Here is a 19,026-nt window from a genome sequence, read left to right on the forward strand (position 1 = left end):
TCCATGGATTTAGATCAGAATTACTAGTCTACTTTCCTTATAGGACTAGGATGTTTAACCTCTTGTGTGTGACATAGAGGCAAATATTTCAGGTAAAGTATAGATAACACTGTACCTGCCACTACCTTAAACTTTACATCAAAGTTTAATAAACATGTATCATTTGTAAGGATAGCAATTCTATTAACATGTGATATATACACAATGTACTGTATTTAATAGTAGGATGTCTTATCTTGTGTTCCCTTTATTTTTTTGAGCAGTATATCTCCCAAAAAGTAGAGAAGGGAAAAAGGGGATTAGCCATATTGGATTTAATTCTCACAAACAGAGATGAAATGATAGAAAATGTCGAAGCCACAGGAACCTTGGGAGGAAGTGATCATGCAATATTGGAATTCAACATTCCGGAAGCACAAGCAATAGAACACAGCCAAACTAGAGTCTTGGACTTTAAAAGAGCTAATTTCAATAAACTTAAAGAGACCATGGGAAGAATTCCAAGGATGAGAATCCTAAAGGGGAAAACAACTGAAGAAATTTTGAAAAGTGAGATAATAAAGGCCCAGTCTAGTACAATACCAACAAAGAAGAAAAATAACAGCTCTCAAAAGAAACCAGCATGGCTGCATAAAGAACTCTCTGATAAATTGAAAGATAAAAAGGACAAGTATAAGAATTGGAAAGAGGGGCACATAACTAAGTCAGAATATCAGCAAACAGCCCATGTCTGCAAAGATGAAGTGAGGAAACTTAAGGCTCAAAATGAACTAAGGCTTGCGACCAAAGTCAAAAATAACAAAAAATGCTTCTTTCAACATATAAAAAACAAGAAAAAAGTTAAGGAAATGATTGGTTCATTAGTGGGGGAAAGTGGCAAGAAGGTGACAAGCAATAGGGAGAAAGCAGAACTATTTAACTCATTTTTGCATCTGTCTTTACACAAAGGGAAAAAACAGTCCAACCTACCAAAACCAGTGCCATAAAAAACAGAATAGAAACGCAAGTTAAGATAGGCAAAAAAATGGTAAGTGAACACCTGTCCAGCCTAGACGAGTTCAAATCACCAGGACCAGATGTATTACACCCCAAAGTTCTCAAGGAACTGGCAGACGTGATCTGCGAACCACTGAACTATATTTTTCAAAGATCCTGGAGCACTGGGGAACTACCAAAGGACTGGAAGAGAGCTGATGTACTTGCCATCTTCAAAAAAGGGAAAAAAATAGATCCAGGAAACTACAGACCTATCAGCCTGACCTCAATACCTGGGAAGATTCTGGAAAAGATAATCAAACAACAAATCAGCGAACACCTTGATGAAAACAAAGTCATCACTAAAAGTCAACATGGGTTTGTCAAAAACAGATCATGCCAGACAAATCTTATTACATTCTTTCACCAAGTGACAAAATTAGTGGACCAGAGGAATGCTGTAGATATAATTTACTTGGACTTCAGTAAGGCATTTGATAAAGTAGATCACAACCTACTACTTGATAAGATAGAAAAATGTGGGTTAGATAGCATCACCACCAGATGGATTCGTAGCTGGCTGAGAGGCCGTACTCAGCGTGTGGTCCTCAATGGAACTGCATCTACATGGAAGGAAGTGTGTAGTGGGGTGCCCCAGGGCTCTATTCTAGGCCCAGTGCTCTTCAATATCTTCATTAACGATTTGGATGAGGGGATAGATGGGGAACTCATCAAATTTGCAGACGACATCAAGCTGGCAGGAATAGCCAATACTCCAGAAGATAGGGTTAAAATACAGGACAGACTCGAACACTGGGCACTATCTAACAAAATGAAATTCAATGGTGAAAAAAGTAAGGTTCTACATTTAGGCAGGAAAAATCAAATGCACAGGTATAGTATAGGTGGTACCTTGCTCAATAGTAGTAACTGTGTGAGAGATCTCGGAGTCCTAGTAGACAATCACTTCAATATGAGCCAGCAGTGTGCTGCAGCTGCCAAAAAAGCCAACACAGTGCTAAGCTGCATTAACAGAGGGATAGAATCAAGATCAAGTGAAGTACTAATACCACTTTACAATGCTTTGGTAAGGCCACACCTGGAATACTGCATCCAGTTTTGGTCACCACGATGTAAAAAAGTTGTCAAGACTCTAGAAAGGGTACAGAGAAGAGCAACAAAGATGATTGGGGGACTGGAGGCTAAAACATATCGGGAACGGTTGCTGGAACTGGGTATGTGTAGTTTAACGAAGAGAAGGGTAAGGGGTGACATGATAGCAGTGTTCCAATATCTCAGGGGCTGCCACAAAGAAGAGGGAGTCAAGCTATACTCCAAAGCACCTGAAAGCAGGACAAGAAGCAATGGATGGAAACTAACCAAAGAGAGAAGCAACCTAGAATTAAGGAGAAACATCCTGACAGTTAGAACAATTAACCAGTGGAACAACCTGCCTCCAGAAGTGGTAAATGCTCCAACACTGGAAGTTTTTAAGAAGAGACTGGACAGCCATTTGCCTGAAATGGTATAGGGTTTCCTGCCTGAGCAGGGGGCTGGACTAGATGACCTCCAAGGTCCGTTCCAAATTATTATTATTATTATTATTATTATTATTATTATTATTATTATTATTATTATTATTATTATTATTATTATTATTAATAATAATAATAATAATAATAATAAAAATAATAATAATAAATTCACATCTTGAAGGTCAGTAAGTCATAATTCATAGGATTATTGAATACCATGTGTGATTGCAATTGCAGTGATTCACTTACAGTAATTGTGGCAAGAAAGATTGTAAAATAGGGCAAAACTCAATAACAGAAATTTTGAACTCAATAGTGGTTGTAAATTGAGGACTACCTGTAATAACAGAAGCCTTGTTAATTCTGATGTGTTGTGTTTAGAGTTATGAAACTTTAATATTGAACAGTTCAAGTGGTGTTAATAGTATGGAACTTCAGATACCTCCCAGAACACCAAACTGCGAAAGTCTTTATATAATTATCTATGGGATCAATGAAAAAGGAGAGCGCCAGAAAAAAGCTTGTGATAAGAGTATTAAGAGGGGTTGCTCAAAGATGCTAGAGTACCATCTGTGAATATTTTATTTTCTATACAGGTAGCTGCATCATTTTGGGTGATGTAACAATACATAGGGATCATTTACTTAGAGCACTGCAAAACTTCCTCAGTGTATATTTGGCACAGGCTTTCTTCTTTACTATTTGGCATTCAATACTGAGCTCCTTTAACAGCTGTTATGAGTTTTGATGCCATTTAGATTTTTCAAGTAAAACTTATTCCCAAACAATGGACCTCCTACAGCTGGTGATATCACTTATATGACCATGTAAATAAGGAAAAATAAACTCAGAAATGGAGACTGAACTTGTTAAAAAATACCTTGATTTACTTATGGGTATGAAAATAGAAGTAGAAAAATAGGGACCACTACGGTGGGAAGGTAACAGCGTTCTGTGCGCCTTTGGCATCTAGTCATGCTGGCCACATGACCACGGAGACGTCCTCGGACAAGCGCTGGCTCTTCGGCTTTGAAACGGAGATGAGCACCAGCCCCCTAGAGTCGGAAACGACTAGCACGCATGTGCAAGGGAACCTTTACCTTTACCTTTTTATGAAAATAGAACTAATCACTTTAGCTGCTTGTTCCTTTAATAAACAGTGTAAAAGTATGGGAAGGGGACAAAAATAGGGGGACAATAAAAAACAAGAATAGAAGAATGGTTAAGATAATAGTGTAGAAACCAGGAGACCATGAGTTTTAGTCCTGCTTTAGCCATGATAGCCAACTGGGTGCCCTCTGGCCAGTCAATCTCTCTCAGCCCAGCTCACCTCACAGGGTTTTGGTTGTGAGAAAAATGGGAGGAGGAAGCAGTATTAGGTATGTTTGCTTACCCTGCGTTATTTATAAAAGTAATAAAAGTGGGATAAATACATAAATGAAATATAGAAATGTTCTACTGGAATTTCTCATTCATGAAGAAATTATTTTCTTATGAACCTTCAGTGCAATGCTTTTGACAGAATAGTTTAGTGTGCGTGGCGTGTCCATCTGTGAGAGACAGAGGAACCCATGGAAGATAGAAATGAAGAAGAAGCAGAAGCAAGGAGGTTGGTGATGGAAGAGGAGAATGTGAAACAAAAAGAAAAGCTTACTAGGCATAAGAAGAAAATCTAGGGAACTAAAAAACAATGTTTAATAATGATATTGGAATAAAACTGCAGTAGCATAAAAAAGCAAGAAGCTGTGAATTTATAAATATGGTGGGCCCAACTGATTTTTCTTTTTTAATTTAGGGGGAGTTTGTGCCTCTGAATGGCAAGAAATATTCTTCTGGTTTTCAGGAATTGTGGTTCGGAATGTGTTTGACGACCACAAAAACAAAACAAAAAAATACAGGGGTCACTTATAGTCAAGGTTTTAAGGCTTTTTTTCCTTTTTTGAGAGTCTATTGCAGGGGTAGGCAACCTCGGCTTTTTTATGACTCATAGACTTCGACTCCCAGAATTCCTGAGTCAGCATAGCTGACTCAGGAATTCTGGGAGTCGAAGTCCATGAGTCATAAAAGAGCCGAGGTTGCCTACTCCTGGTCTATTGTATCAGTGAACTTTGCAATGAATATCTTGCATTGGAATGCATAGACATAGATTGCATAGGAAACTAACGATGCTCAAATACAGATATCAACATATTGAAAAATAAAAAATATGAAAATGTATTAATCCATTAAATCAATAACAAGACGATTCTTTTTAAGTATAATAATAATGAAATTTACAGAAATTAGCAAACATTTGGGGGGCTAGATATCATAAATTACATTGTTGTCTACATAAATTAATGAATGAAAAGGTAAATTTAAATTAAAGGATTGTGAAATAAGATTGTAGTTTTTTTCCCTATTCAAATTAACATATCCTCCCTGAAATGTACCCATGTACCTACAAAGGGTTTATAGACTTGGGTTAAGAACCACTGACTTGAACTATAAAGGATTGTTGTGTAAAAATGGGATTGTTGATTAAATCCCTATTTGTTATCAAACATATTGCATGAGGATTCATAATCTTTGTTCTGTAATGTCGTTGTGATTTGTTTTTTTGTTTTTTTTTAAAATCATGCATATCAACTCCAGCTCCCTGTCAGAAGGGGGTGGGAATATAATAAATATTGTCAGGAAGGAAATAAATTGCAGGTTTTAGATAAGTGGTGAAAATATCTTAGTTCCGACAGTGCTAATGTATGTTTAAATGTTGTAGATTGCTAATCTTTGCCATAGACTGCTAACACAAAGCTTTTATATGATATGGTCAATGTACAAAAATAGGAAAACAAATCCAACAGTGTTAGGTACTGTATATACAGTATATTTCATTGTTCATAATAGCAGGGTCACCATATGTTGAAAACCCTGTCCACGAATCATTTATCCTTGTGAGGTATGTTTTATTAGAAGAGAATGGGTTTTTTCTGCTGAACCATGACATTGTTGCTGTCACAATTTTGTCCACTTCCTTGTTGAACTATATAAGCATGCATTACCATAGCAACTTTCCCATCACAGAAAACTCCTGATTATATTAAGCGCTTTGGACAGATATATAATATAGGGTTTTTTTCAAAAGTTTTTTTCCCCAGATCTGAATAAATCAAGGCCAGTCCTACATGTGATAGTATGATGGTGTTAGAGGAACAGTTACCTTCTCCTTTATTCACATTTATATCTCATAAAGAATAATTTATAATATTTTTTTTGAATCCTTCCCATTTACCAATAATAATGTATAATTCTGGTGCCACATTCCTTGTTTGTTTCAAAACCCCAAATCAGTAGACATTCAAAACAAAACAATATATCCTGATAGGAAAGCTATTTCTAAGGGAATAAAATATATATATTCTTTTCTTCCTCTTGTTTCCTATTTGAACAACTCATTGAATGGTAGTTTTTAGGGCATTTTGAGGCATAGTACCAGTACACTAAATTGCAAGATTTAAACATTTTAAATTACAAATGGCAGGAATATAAAGTTTTATAATACAAATTAAGATGAAGGACCAACATCAGCAAATCTACTCTCAGAATACAACACTTTCAATAATTTTGTTGGTGCATGTATAGCTGAGCCTATTATTAAGCAAAGGGAGGATTTAGATGATAAGAATGGACAAAAAATCTCATTTTTTAATTTATTATATTTTATTGTATTGTTACATTTTGGTGATGTCATTTCTGATATTATCTGCCAGATACACCAAAGCAATTGGCTTCGGGAGCAAATTGTAGTCATGCGGCACCATCTATTGTAGCAGTTTTGGTGGTATATAACACATTCAGTAAAATGTAATGTGAAATGGAGAGTGGCTGAAAATTCCATGGTTCATATGTTAACCAAACAATACAATTACATTGCCAAAACAATTTATTTCCAGAAACACACAAGCACACGCACATACTATATATACTTAAATATTTTGGCATTCTTTCAAATAGAAATCCTTTTGAGTCCCACTGATAACAACGAAAGAAAATTGGGTATTTCATTTTTGACTTGAAGCCAGTGACACTAAAATGCTTTGGATGGTTTGCACTTCGTTTTTAATTACTATACACTGATACATTAATTAAGTTTCAAATTTACCAAAGGATACAGGAAGAGTTACCTGTTTTTACTTGTCCTCACCCAGAGATTTAAATAACAAATATAAGAGGTCAAATAAGGCCTCTTCCCCAAAACTCTTAACACAACCTACTTTTGTTTCATTTTCTGGGTCTCTTATCTCCCTTGTTGCATTCATGCTTTGAACAATACACAAAGTTAAAAACCTATGCACAAAATTCTCATAGACAAAACTGCACCCAAGCTTCTACAATAGACAAAAGCTCTGGTCACATGGTACTCAGACTTACATGCCATTGCAGTGGACCCTGAGCCAAGTTTCTCAACTCAGTTATCTGGTGGCTTCATGCTTAAAGATTGCCTCCAATAGATATGCTTTGCATTTGGAGGGCAATGAAAACAGAATTCATACCTCAGATGGTTAGTTGAATTCAGCTTCTCCAGGGCCTGCCTCCGATTGTTCTTCTGAGCTGCTGTCTTATTCCTGGAAAAGCCTCTATCAACCCATCCCCATTCTTTCTTCCTTATATTTTCTCCAAGCAAATATTGGTGTTTGGCATTGCCTTTCTAATACCATAAATCATAGACTCACTAAAGTTTTTAGCTATTAGCAATTAATTCTCACCTACATTTCTGCCAATCTCTATCCTATCTTAGACACATCCATAATTTTTGTACTGGAAAACTTGGCTAGTAGACTATGTCACGTATAAGATTTTTACACTGTGAAGATAATAGTTCCTTGGCATTAGATCCTAGTGTCACAGCCATGTTATTCATATTCAAGACACAACAAACATTCTTAAAAAAGTTTTGACTCTGTTTTTTTCCTCTGACCTTTACCAACTAAGCTTTTCTTGAAAAAAAAAGCATACCTACCTCCCACCAACACAATGAACCAACACTAAATACATAAACAGTACTTGCATCACTCAGACATACTTTACAGCATATAGATGGTTTTTAAAAGAATGGGAAGGGAGGTAGAAGGAAGGAAAGAAGAAAGTCATGTAATACCTTTACTTTTACCTATGGATTTGATGAAATGGTTCCATGAAGAAAGTATTGCCAGACAGAAGAGAAAACAAAAAGAGAAACAACAGTAAGAGTTGTGTGTGTAAATGTAAATGCCATCACAGTTCAAAACATGAAAAGAGACAAAGCTTGAGGCAAATGACTGAAGACAATGGAGATGCAATTGGCGTCATATTTTAAGAATTACAGCTTTCCAACATGCACAAAAATACAGAAGTAACCCATGCTTCATTTTTCAAAGGCATGACACAAAAGTAACATGAACACTGAGTTGGGTGGGCAAGAATTTGCACAAGGTGATGAGGACAGATCACTAATTCCATTATGCTGCAAAAATATGTTCTTAACATTCCAGAAGCCAAAAGCAAATGGTTTCTGCATTTTCCAAACAACCATGCATTAATGCAAAGCAGATTTCTTTTTTGGGGGGTGGGGGTGGGGGGGTCTTCTTTCATATCTATCTGAAGAGTGCATTTCATAGTTTATGATCATCATTACATTTAAACTCACAGCAATGTCTCAATATGATTTTTAGAAATGACACCCTTTTTAACAATTATTTTATTATTAGTGGGATAGGGGAAACAATAAAAAATAGAACAAAAAGGTTCAAGACCAAATAGTAAAAAATAACAGCAACATAAGTTAGATCTATTTATAGACACACAGTGTAAAAAAAAGGGGGGGAGGGGACAAAAGATGTAATTAAGACTGTGTGATTATTTACAGCCTGAGACAGTTCACAAGCATTTGGCCATCATTTGTTATGACGGACTTTGAAGCAGCTACACAAAAAAGAAACAAAGAATTTTTATAAAATAAAATAAAATGATTGAAGCAGAGTGGAAAAGGAGCAGAACCCATACCTTGGTCGCCCATCATCAAGTGCGCCAGACCTTAAAGGGAAACAAGAGCACAGTCAGCAATGAACAAGGGTTCAAGGGAAGGTGGTAGTGTCAGTGACTTTTTAATTTCTTTAATAACAGGTGTCTGTGTCCTGTGAAATATTTGCATAATACTGCAAAGTTAAAGGGGCATGTTTCAACCACCAGTTGGAATTCTTTTGGAGGTGGGAATGGGACAATTGTATTACTATTTGAACATAATAATTCTGGATTACCTTTTATCTTCTTTAAGCATTAAAATAGGTTTTAATGACAAAAATAGTAAGAAAATGATTTCAACTTCAACCAATTCCTAGAATATTTGTTCATAAAACTCATAAATACTTTTTTTTGCTAGATGGATGCTTCAGCCTGCAGTTATAAAATAGTTTATTTTTATTTATTTATTCTTCTCCAAACCTGGAGTAGTGTCAACCTGAAGAATGGGCTGGGTCTGATCTTTTTCCTCTCATTGAAAATGAGCATTTCAAATAATTAAATAAAATAATTACTTTATCACATTGAAATGAAAATGCAAGGGACATTTCCTTGTTTGTGTGAAGCTAAAATAAATACATTTCTGAATATCATCATCATCATATCCAGTGAACGGAAAAACAGTACAGTATAAAGTGGAAGGGGGAGTCCTTGTTATTAGTTGCTTTGACTAGCTGAAAATGAATTGCACTTTTGGTTCACCAAAATTAAGCCTGTTTCTTAACTATTGTTTTTCAAAATAGTAAACAACTGTAGGTTATATAATTCCTTAGCAAGCAAATTATCTAAAAAAAACAAAACAAATGGGGGATTGGGGACTGTATCCTTTTAAAAGAAATATGCATCGTTCAACTTTACAAACATTAATAGAAATTAACTTTAGACAAAAGAAACACCTAATTTAAAAACAAAGTCATAAAATATTATTCTATTTCTTTTGGAAGAGGGCAAAAGAATCACAAAATACAGTCTCATGCATTTCATTGTTACACATTTCTTCACACAAATAAGGTATGAAAAAGAATATGCTGGTTTTCACTGGAAGGTAAGATTCCTAAACTTTACTAAGGCTTTTACTTCACATAGAAAATTGAGCATATATGCAATAAGAAGGTAACATGTTCTCCTAAATTGGGAATGTTTTCAGAAATAGAGTTCATATTATAAATTTCATATTATCAGTCAAAGAAAGAAAATTTAAAACAATATAGCAAACCTGCACCACAAGCTAGGTTCTGTTACAAATATCAATCCTGTGCCTGCATAATCACCTCAATAATTACAGTAACTGTTTTTATTATAAAGGAATCTATTCCAAGTAAATCCCACTATAAGCAGTAAATGTTATTCTCAAATGAGTTATAAAAGCAGTTGTAAAGTTAAATGCAAAATGTATCTTCTCTGAATTATATTCCACAGCTCAATGGGATTTATTGCATAAATGCACCCCTCCCCCATTTTCTTTCCTTATGCAGATTTAAAGTTCTAGCATTAGAAATTGTAATATATACAATTATCAAAATTATATACTATAAGAAATATAAAGTTATTCCTTTTCAAGAAATGTTATAGACAGTGGTTGGATTCAGCCAGTTTGCACCACTTTGGCAGAACCGGTACCTAATTTTTTGTTGCCCAGGCCTAGAATAGACTTCCAGAAGCAACATCCACATAGAACCAGTTGTTCACATATTTGAATCCCACCACTGGTTATAGAGAAAGTAGTCTCATGGAAAATTCAAAGGGCTTGGAGAACATGGATTATCTGAACCACTTTCAGGCTGAGATATGGGACTGAGTTGACTATGCTCCTGAATGATCTCTGGCAGGAGCTTGATAAAGGCAGTGCATCCATCACTGCTCTTCTTGATCTCTCAGCAGCCTTCAGTAACATTGATCACAGTATCCTTCTGGACCAGCTTTAGGAATTAGGAGTGGATGTCACAGTGTTGTGCTGATTCTCCTCCTCCCTCTGGGGTTGGTTCCAGTTGATGATGATATGAATGAAGAGGTACAGCACGTGGTCCCTGCTTTGTGGGGTGCCACATGGTTTGATTGTCTCTTCCCTCTTATCTCACATCTACGCTTGACCGTTGGGTGAGGTCATCTGATGGTTTGGATGAGGTATCATCAATATGCTGATAATATCCAGCTTATATCTCCACCCTGGGCTGCCTGAGTGATGCCATGGAGTCCTGTCTCAGTGCCTGGAGGCTGAAAAAGCCTGGGTGGGGCATAATGGGCTTTGGCTTAAACCAAGCAAGATGGAGTGGCTGTAGGTTCTTGGGCCTTCTGGTACCAAAGCTTTCCCATCTCTGGTTTTGGATGAGGTGGCACTGTCTCAAATGGACCTGGTGCACAAACTGGGGGTCTTCTTGCTGTGGCTAAGAGGGCCTTTGGGTTGGGTGCCAGTTGCTTTGATTCGTGGATCAGGGAGTTCATTACTCCCATTTTGACTACTGCAATGCCCTCTATATGGTACTACCCTTCGTGAGCATTTGAAAGCTTCAGCTGGTACAGAATGCGGTTGCATGGGTTGCAAATGGTGTCAGCTACTCAGCACATGTATCATCTTTCCTTTAGGGGCTGCATTGGTTGCTAGTGTGTTTTCAACTGGAACTCTAAATACTGGTACCCAAACTTGGGACTGAGTTACCTGGAGAACCATCTTCTTACAGTTGTTTTTATTCATCCAATCCACTGACTAAGGAATGTCAGCTGACAGGGACCAGGAGTTGTGATTTTCTGCATAGTGCCTATCTTCTGAAACATGCTCCCTCTTGAAATAGGATGGCCCCAGCCCTGCTGGCTTTTTGGAAGGCCGTGAAAACCCAGTGGTTCCTTCAAGTATGACACTAGTGCTGACACTAGTGGATTATTAATTGGTTTTATGATTATTCACCACTTAGAATTATTGATTTGATATGGGTGGCTATACAAAACAAATAAATAATAAATGGATGAATAAATATATTAGGTTTCCTGTCATAAATGGAATTATGAATAATGGAATTTATTCTCACCTATTATTCTCATGATATTATTCTTATTCACATAGAAAGCATAACAATTCATGTTTTTTTTTAAGAATATTAGTTTTCTGTATCTGAATTTTATATTGCCTGTGTTATCTGTTAACTATATAAACCCGTGCATTGGTCAATGATCATAATAACGTGAAAGTGAATTTTTAAAAAGTGTGCTACTTTAACTATTTTTTTTTTGTTTTAAAATGTAATGATCTAAAATAAAAAGGGAAGTATGTATGAAACATTGACATATGAATACTTCTTATTGTGTGCCATGAAATTCTTAGTTGGGATTGTTGTATATAGCATGAGGACAACTAACCTGCTAACTTTGCTACATTTTCTTTATTTTGTTCAGTGAAATGTGAAAGTCTTGGTTGATCAAAGCCACAATGATCAGTGGAGTAAAATATCCAGGAGTCTTATGTTGATGATCATGCAAGTTGTAACTTGGTATGAAAGTACATGATAAAGAAAATGAATTAACTAAACAAACAGGAAAAAATTGTCCCTGAACTAAGAAAAATGGGGCAGATACAATTTATTTGAATCAAAGTGATTTGATCACATAGAGTGTTTTTGATGAATGCATAAAAGGAAATAAAATATAGACTTAATTATGGATGTAAGTACTCAAATATATGGCAGAAGGGTTTTTTGTACATGTGCATGGATGCATGGATGCTGCATATTATGGTTTAGTGAAGGATAAAAGAACTTGCAGTGATTTGTTCAAAAAAATTGAAACATTTTGAATGAATGCAATGAGGATACGTGATATGAGGCAATGGGCTGGAAACAAGAAGAGTGAAATCAGAGTGGCACTTAGAGACCTAGGAACAAATGAGAAAATTGATTACAAGTAGTCTCCAACTTACGACCACAACTGAGCCCAAAATGTCTCTTCCTGAGCGAAACATTTCTTAAGTGACATTTGCCCCATTTTATGACCTTTCTTGCCACAGTTGTTAAGTGAATCACTGCAGTTGTTAAGTTAGCAATACGATTGTTAAGTGAATCTGGTTTCTCCATTGACTTGGCTTATCAGAAGGTTGCAAAAGAGGATCACATGACCCCAGGACACTGTAGTAGTCATAAATATATAACAGTTGCCAAGCATCTGAATTTTGATCATGTGACCATGGAGATGCCACAACGGTCCTAAGTGTGAAAAACAATCACTTTTTTCAGTGCTTTTGTAACTTCAAATAGTCACTAAATGAACTGTTGTAAGTCAAGGACTTTCTGTATTTGGCGAACAAAAAGAATGGGTTTTTTTAATACCAGTTTTAAATGTGTGTTTTTTATTCATACTTACACTGTAAAAGCAGGATTAATTTTCTTGTTTATGATAAAAGACTGAGAGAATCAGTGGACAGAAAGTGATGAGAGGATCTGATTGTGGAACAGATTATTATTTGCCAGTATAAAAAATTATACTGAGAAAAAAGATCGTGGAAGAAAGGAAGAGAAAAAAAATGGAAAAAACTGAAGTGAATGTAGAACACTTACAGAAAGAAATGGCATAAACTGTTTATGAAAAATATTTACCTGTCTTCTAATTTCAACAGAATGAATGGTAAGAGAATGAAAGGAAAGGTGATACATACTCTACTTGCAAATGAATAAAGAGAATTGTGCTATAAAGTGTCAGACTTCACACCTGGCTCAGATCTCCAGACAATTAACCCTTAATTCACCTCTCAACTAGACTAGATGGAAGACTCCCAGACATAATTTGCCTTGATTAAAAATTGTATTGCTGACAAGAATGAAACTTTAAACAGCAATTGACTGCCAACTGCAAAGCAAAGAAATTACAAAATTCTCCAGGTTTTAAGCTCTTTGCTTCTTCCTCTCAGTTTTCCAAATTAACTAAGTATGGCCCTTGGGCAGTGGAAGTTTGTTTGAAATAGAAGCCCCTAGACTGGAACTTCTGCTTTACACCAAGTACCACAGCAGTATGTGGTGATATTCTAATGAGAAGTGTGAAAAAGATGCCTGATAGAATGAAGAGGTAAGACAATTAAGAAAAAATGTGAATATAAGAGAATGCTATCAAAAATGAGAATGAGAGAAAGGTATTTCTAATGTGTATATAGAAAAAAATAGTTGTTATAAATGTAATCAAAGAAAGCCAGGTATAGTTATGATTAAAACAAAAGAATGATCTTTAGGGCAAAGGCTAAACTTTTAATGTTTATGCACTGCTCTATTAGGACATGAACACTTTGCTTGGATGTTACTTTTGCTGTGTGTGACTGCCTGCAATTATACACACAGCAACATACCAAGAATTTTGATTGATCTCATGCATATCAGTTCATACTGAAATGTGTACAAGTATATAACCTATTTTTTATTCTCTAGATGGATTTTTAATCAGTTTTGAAAACAATCACTTAATTAGGATGTAAATTCTGTAATCAACCAAGCCAGATGGTTGATTAAGAGAGTGTTTCTGCCTGACCTCACAGATAACCTGAATGTCAGAGCCTCTAATAGTTTAAGTGCTCTGCTGGTAACAGGCTGGCAGGGAAAAAGTCAGGAAGTGTAATTTACCATCTTCTTTGCCATTTTTAGTAATTTATTTGTTTGCTTATTTTCTTCCTTATTGGCGGGGATTTGCATAGTTTTAAACCAGGGATGTCAAACTGCCAGCCCTTGGGCCAGTTTCATCATACTGAAGCTGCGCCCACCCCATTGCTGGCAATGCAAAAAGAGTCGTGATATGTCGTGACACATCATGTTACGTGGCGAGTTTGACACCCGTGTTTTAAACTAACTCTTGGGCATGCTGAATTACCATGAAGGCTTTGACTCATTTAGCATCAGTGCTTCCCTCAATTTCTTCCCATGCCATGCCCTCTGGTCCAGAACTGTTAGAGCACAGATGGAATCATAGATATTTCTATAGGGTTTAGGACAGGGATGTCAAACTGCCAGCCTTCAGGCAGGTTGCATCATGTGGAGGCCGCGCCCACCCCAGCTCCAGCAATGCAAAAAAAGTTGTGATATGTCACAACATGTCACATGACATGCTGAGGTTGCCTACCCCTGGTCTAGGATGTAGGATCCAATGACAGGGTTCCCCTCCAAACCCATAGCACATCTTGGGAAGCCAGGTTCACTTAACAACCATATTACTAACTTAACAACTGCAGTGATTCACTTAACAACTCTGGTGATAAAATGGGGCAAAATTCACTTAACTGTTTTGGATAGCAATAGAAATTTTGGGCTCAACTGTGGTTATAAGTGAAGGGCTAACTGAACATAAAGAGATTGACTTGTTTGCTAATTTAAACAGGAAGTGAGATAGTCCTTACATTACAACTATTCATTCAGCAACCATTTGAAGTTACAATGGCACTGAAAAAAGTGACTGACAACCAGTCCTTGGAATCACAGCTATTGGAGAACCCCCATGGTCACATGATTAAACTCCATAAACTTGAGAAACAGCAAGTTTTTACTACAGTTGCAGCATCCCAGGGTCATGTGTTGCCATTTGCTACTTTCCCAGCTGGCTTCTGACAAACAAAGACAGAGGAAGCAGAGCAGAGCAAGGGGGAGAGCTGGATTTGCTTAACGACCACTTAATTCCCATAGCAACTACAGCGGAACTGCAGTGATTCACTAGACAATATGGCAAAAAAGGTCATAAAATGAAGTGCGGCTAACTTAACTGCCTGCCTTAGCAATGGGAATTCTGGTCCGAAATGGGGTTGTAAGTCAGGGACTACCTGTACCACAAAGATGATATGGCTTGGAGATCTGCTGATTTTCCTTTTGTTAATTCTATTTCTTATTAGATGATAAACGTGTCAATCAAGGTAGCACAAGGAAATAAAAGGAGATCATATAGTAAACAAGATTATATATGAAGAAGTGTGCATAGACATGAGTGATACAATAAGTGAGACAATATGTAGACATCAACATCTGGCTCTGTTTATTCATCTTAACTACCAATGTTCTTCAGACACTATTCTGCAATACATATGAATAGCAGTATATATCTTTTTCCCCCTCCTTATGAACAATTAGGTTAAAAATTCTTGCTTAAAGGAGAAAATCCTTAATCTTCTTTACTGAAGTGACCCTACAGAGTGCAATGAAAAGCCAGCTGATTCTCTATGAGCTTCCATGTTTGCCTCATTGGATTCTCAGAGGGTGTTTCCTTTCATTAAGTAGTTGGTATGGTTTTGTTTATGCTGCCATATCTTTCTTTAGAACATATTACAATAACAATTAAAGCCATTCTCCTGAAGTAGAGTGGTTCTGTTTCTATAACTTATGAACCATATGGCATGTTTGGTAGTCCACAAGAGAAGGATTCCTTCTCTCCTTTGCTTCCTGCCTGGGCTACACAATTGGCAAAAATGCAATTAGACCACAACAGATGGTGGATACTGTTTTCTCCTTGGTAGGTGGCTCATCAGATTCCTGAGAAAATCAGATAAACAAAACACTAATCTACTGTATTTTCCATAAATTACAAAATCTACACATACTCATAGATGTTTTACCAGCTAAAAATGTGCACACAATACACTAACTTAGCAAGATTGTATGCTATTTTTTGTTATTTGTTTTAGAATACTTACTTTAAAATATTTATTAAAGCAAGTCTGTCTCTTTCTGCCATTTCAATAAAATAAATTGTACACAGACTAAAGGAATTTGGACCACAATCAGATTCTAAGGAGTCCTTATTATGTGTGAGAGAATAGTAGTACAAGAGGCAATAGTTAAAGAAATGCTGCTTATTAGTAAGCAGCATTTATATTTATCACTTTTTATGACATTGGAATAAATTAAACTCAATGTCAAATGAAAGTCATCAGAAACACAATATTTCAAATGTTAAACTGGGATTGGATAGACTCAGGTTCATGACAATCCTTAAGGTCATAGTCTCTCAGTATCACCTATTCGTAGGGATATCCTTTAAAAACAGATGAGAGTGCTACAATATGCCATCTTGCACTCACGGAAAAATAACGGAATATACATCTAATGAATAAGAAAAATGAAATTTCATGAATAAACTGATAAATAAACAAATGATTCTTGCAAAACTGGAAACGTGTGAATAATCTGAGAATGTGATCCATTATTTTGAATACGGATCATGTCCTGCCTCTACCATGTAAGATAATAAAATTAAATCACATACTCTCTATACAATAGTATTATAAAAGATTCCTAACCACAGTAATATAAGCAATAATCCAAAAGGTTGTCATACAGCCACAGAGAATGCAGTGAATAGAGTTTTGTTATTGTTGTTTTCCTCCACTTGATTCCATTAAAAAAATGCAAAGTCATGAAAGTTTCTACAGGTGTAGAAGGGAAGTTTCTCCTTTCCTCTTTCTTGAAGCAGTTCCTCAGTGTCAAAGTTAAAATTGAACTCCATGCTTAAAAGAAAGGCTTATCATATGTTTTGAATTACTGTATAGTGGTTTTAGATGTACTGATTATGAAGACAAATTTAATGCCATACCACAATGTTTTTTTAAATAATTAGTGCAACTTAAAAAGCAAATTATAGTATAGTAAGACCAATTCTGTTAGGAAAAAAATAGGAACCATATAAATTCTTATGCATATCCAGGACAGTTTCTTGATTATTGTCATAGTTTGAGACATAATTGTTCATTGGAATATTTTAAATATAAAATTTGACTTTATTTGGTTATCAGGTTACAGTGGATGAAAGCAACTTGTAAATAAGGTCACCTATTTAATAAGCTTATGGAGCAGAAATAAATATGTGGTACTTCACTTCTACTTTCCCCAATTAAACCTAGATATTATTTGCATTTTTAGCAGTGAATTTTCAGTTGGGGTGGGTGGGTAGAAAGGAACTACCCATAACCACGATCTTAAGACTTCAACATTCTCATAAAGAAAGAACAAAATCAACTTACCGTTTTAATGATAAGATGTATCATTATAAACACTAACCTGGAGGCAAAACACTAAAGAGAAGGTATATTCAAGTACAGAACAGAGCTTAAAAAATAAGATAGAAATCACCCACCTTCCACATAGTTGTCTTCTGAAAGCACATAACAGGGAGGGAGAGAAAGGGGAAAAACATTCATTAAGCAGCATGCAGACTGGAACTTGCCTTTGCATGTTAGCATCATGCAAGGCATCAAACACCACATGCAAGTGATCCATTGCTATTATCCAAAAGGAAGCAGGGCAGGGGAGACCCGAAGCACAGGGAAGAAGTGTTTGCTCAGTTAAAAGGAAAAGGGAATCCCACACAATATGGAAGAAAAACAAAACATGCCATTTCTCAAATGAAAGGAGAGGTTGATCATTAAATGGGCCTCTGCTGTATCTGGATTCATCTGTCATAAGTTCTTAGATCAGTCAAGGACTGAGTTTTGTACATGAAGAAAATTTTAAACTGAGTGAGAGATAAAGCTGCTGGGATCCAAGTTTGTTTGAAAGGTGCACCCTCTGGATTTAAATCCTTTTCTAAGAGGGTAGGAAAACTATTCAGTAACTAAATAAAAACCAAATATAAGTTAAGAAATCCTATTTATTATCCTTACATCTTTCATAGAAAAGTTCTTGCATTAGAAAACATAAGAATTGTCTATTTGGTTTTGTTTTCTTAATTTCTCTGCTCCTGTGATTTTTTTTGTTTGTTTGTTTTGTGCAAGAGTTTCCTGGATGATGTTTTTCATATTATTCATCTTTGTGTTACAAATTACTTCCTCTATTAAATGGTCTTACCTACAGATTAAAAACACTGAAGAAGCAGAGCCATTAAACATTAAGGTTAAAATGGAACCCTAATTTAAAATACTCTCTGCTCTAAATTTGGTAAATTGCTTTAAGCTAAGTCTTCTACAAGAATAATTACATCATCCATGTATTTTACTGTGTGTGATCATAACATACTGCATATTTTGAAATTGTTCTATTGAAAAAAATAGCCAGTTTCTTAATAACTTTGATTTTTGTAATCCAGATGGGCAAAAAATATTGAACATGGAATACACAGTTATGGGGATAAATTTTTAATGGTTTGTTATGTATGCTTTGTGAGTTGTGTTTAGCCTGGTACATCAAATGGTGTGCTGGAGTGCAATATAAATGGTTGTGTGAATTACAGTCACACAAAGTCAAAAAAGAATTCTTAACCCCACAGGTCATTTTAAAATGAGATATTGATAACATAAATGTACATAACACAATACTAGTGTGATCAAGGACATACAGTAGAGAATAGAAACTGGCAAACAGGTAGCACCCAACAGATTAAACTGATTGAAGTAGAAGTGATATGAATTTACAGTAAGTGCTAGCTAAATTTGAGGATACATTTTCTCCCTGAGATTAGAAAAACAGAGTTATTGTCAATCTCTTGGCAAACTATGTACATTTGTGCCTGGTGGCCTGAATTTGGTTTCATGTAATACTAG

General features: G+C 35.8%; 1 protein-coding gene across 22 annotated transcripts in view; it reads right to left on the bottom strand.

The window, feature by feature from the left end:
- NRXN1 (neurexin 1) overlaps window positions 1-19,026 on the bottom strand; it is a gene marked incomplete at its 5' end in the record, with an annotated part of 953,418 nt that overhangs the window by 841,947 nt on the left and 92,445 nt on the right. For 9 of the 22 annotated variants that reach the window (XM_081315142.1, XM_081315147.1, XM_081315151.1 and 6 more), the window contains 2 exons: window positions 8,532-8,561; window positions 17,625-17,642. The exons of 6 other annotated variants lie outside the window; for them this stretch is intronic. In XM_081315142.1, coding sequence (XP_081171268.1) covers window positions 8,532-8,561; window positions 17,625-17,642 — 48 coding nt within the window. Of the gene's footprint in view, window positions 1-7,647; window positions 7,660-8,531; window positions 8,562-17,624; window positions 17,643-19,026 lie in introns of all 22 variants that reach the window. 7 more of the 22 variants (XM_081315138.1, XM_081315150.1, XM_081315133.1 and 4 more) reach the window with 2 other exon arrangements.

Source organism: Vipera berus, assembly GCF_964194415.1.
Source record: "Vipera berus genome assembly, chromosome: 1".
Taxonomy (NCBI): Eukaryota; Metazoa; Chordata; class Lepidosauria; order Squamata; family Viperidae; genus Vipera; species Vipera berus.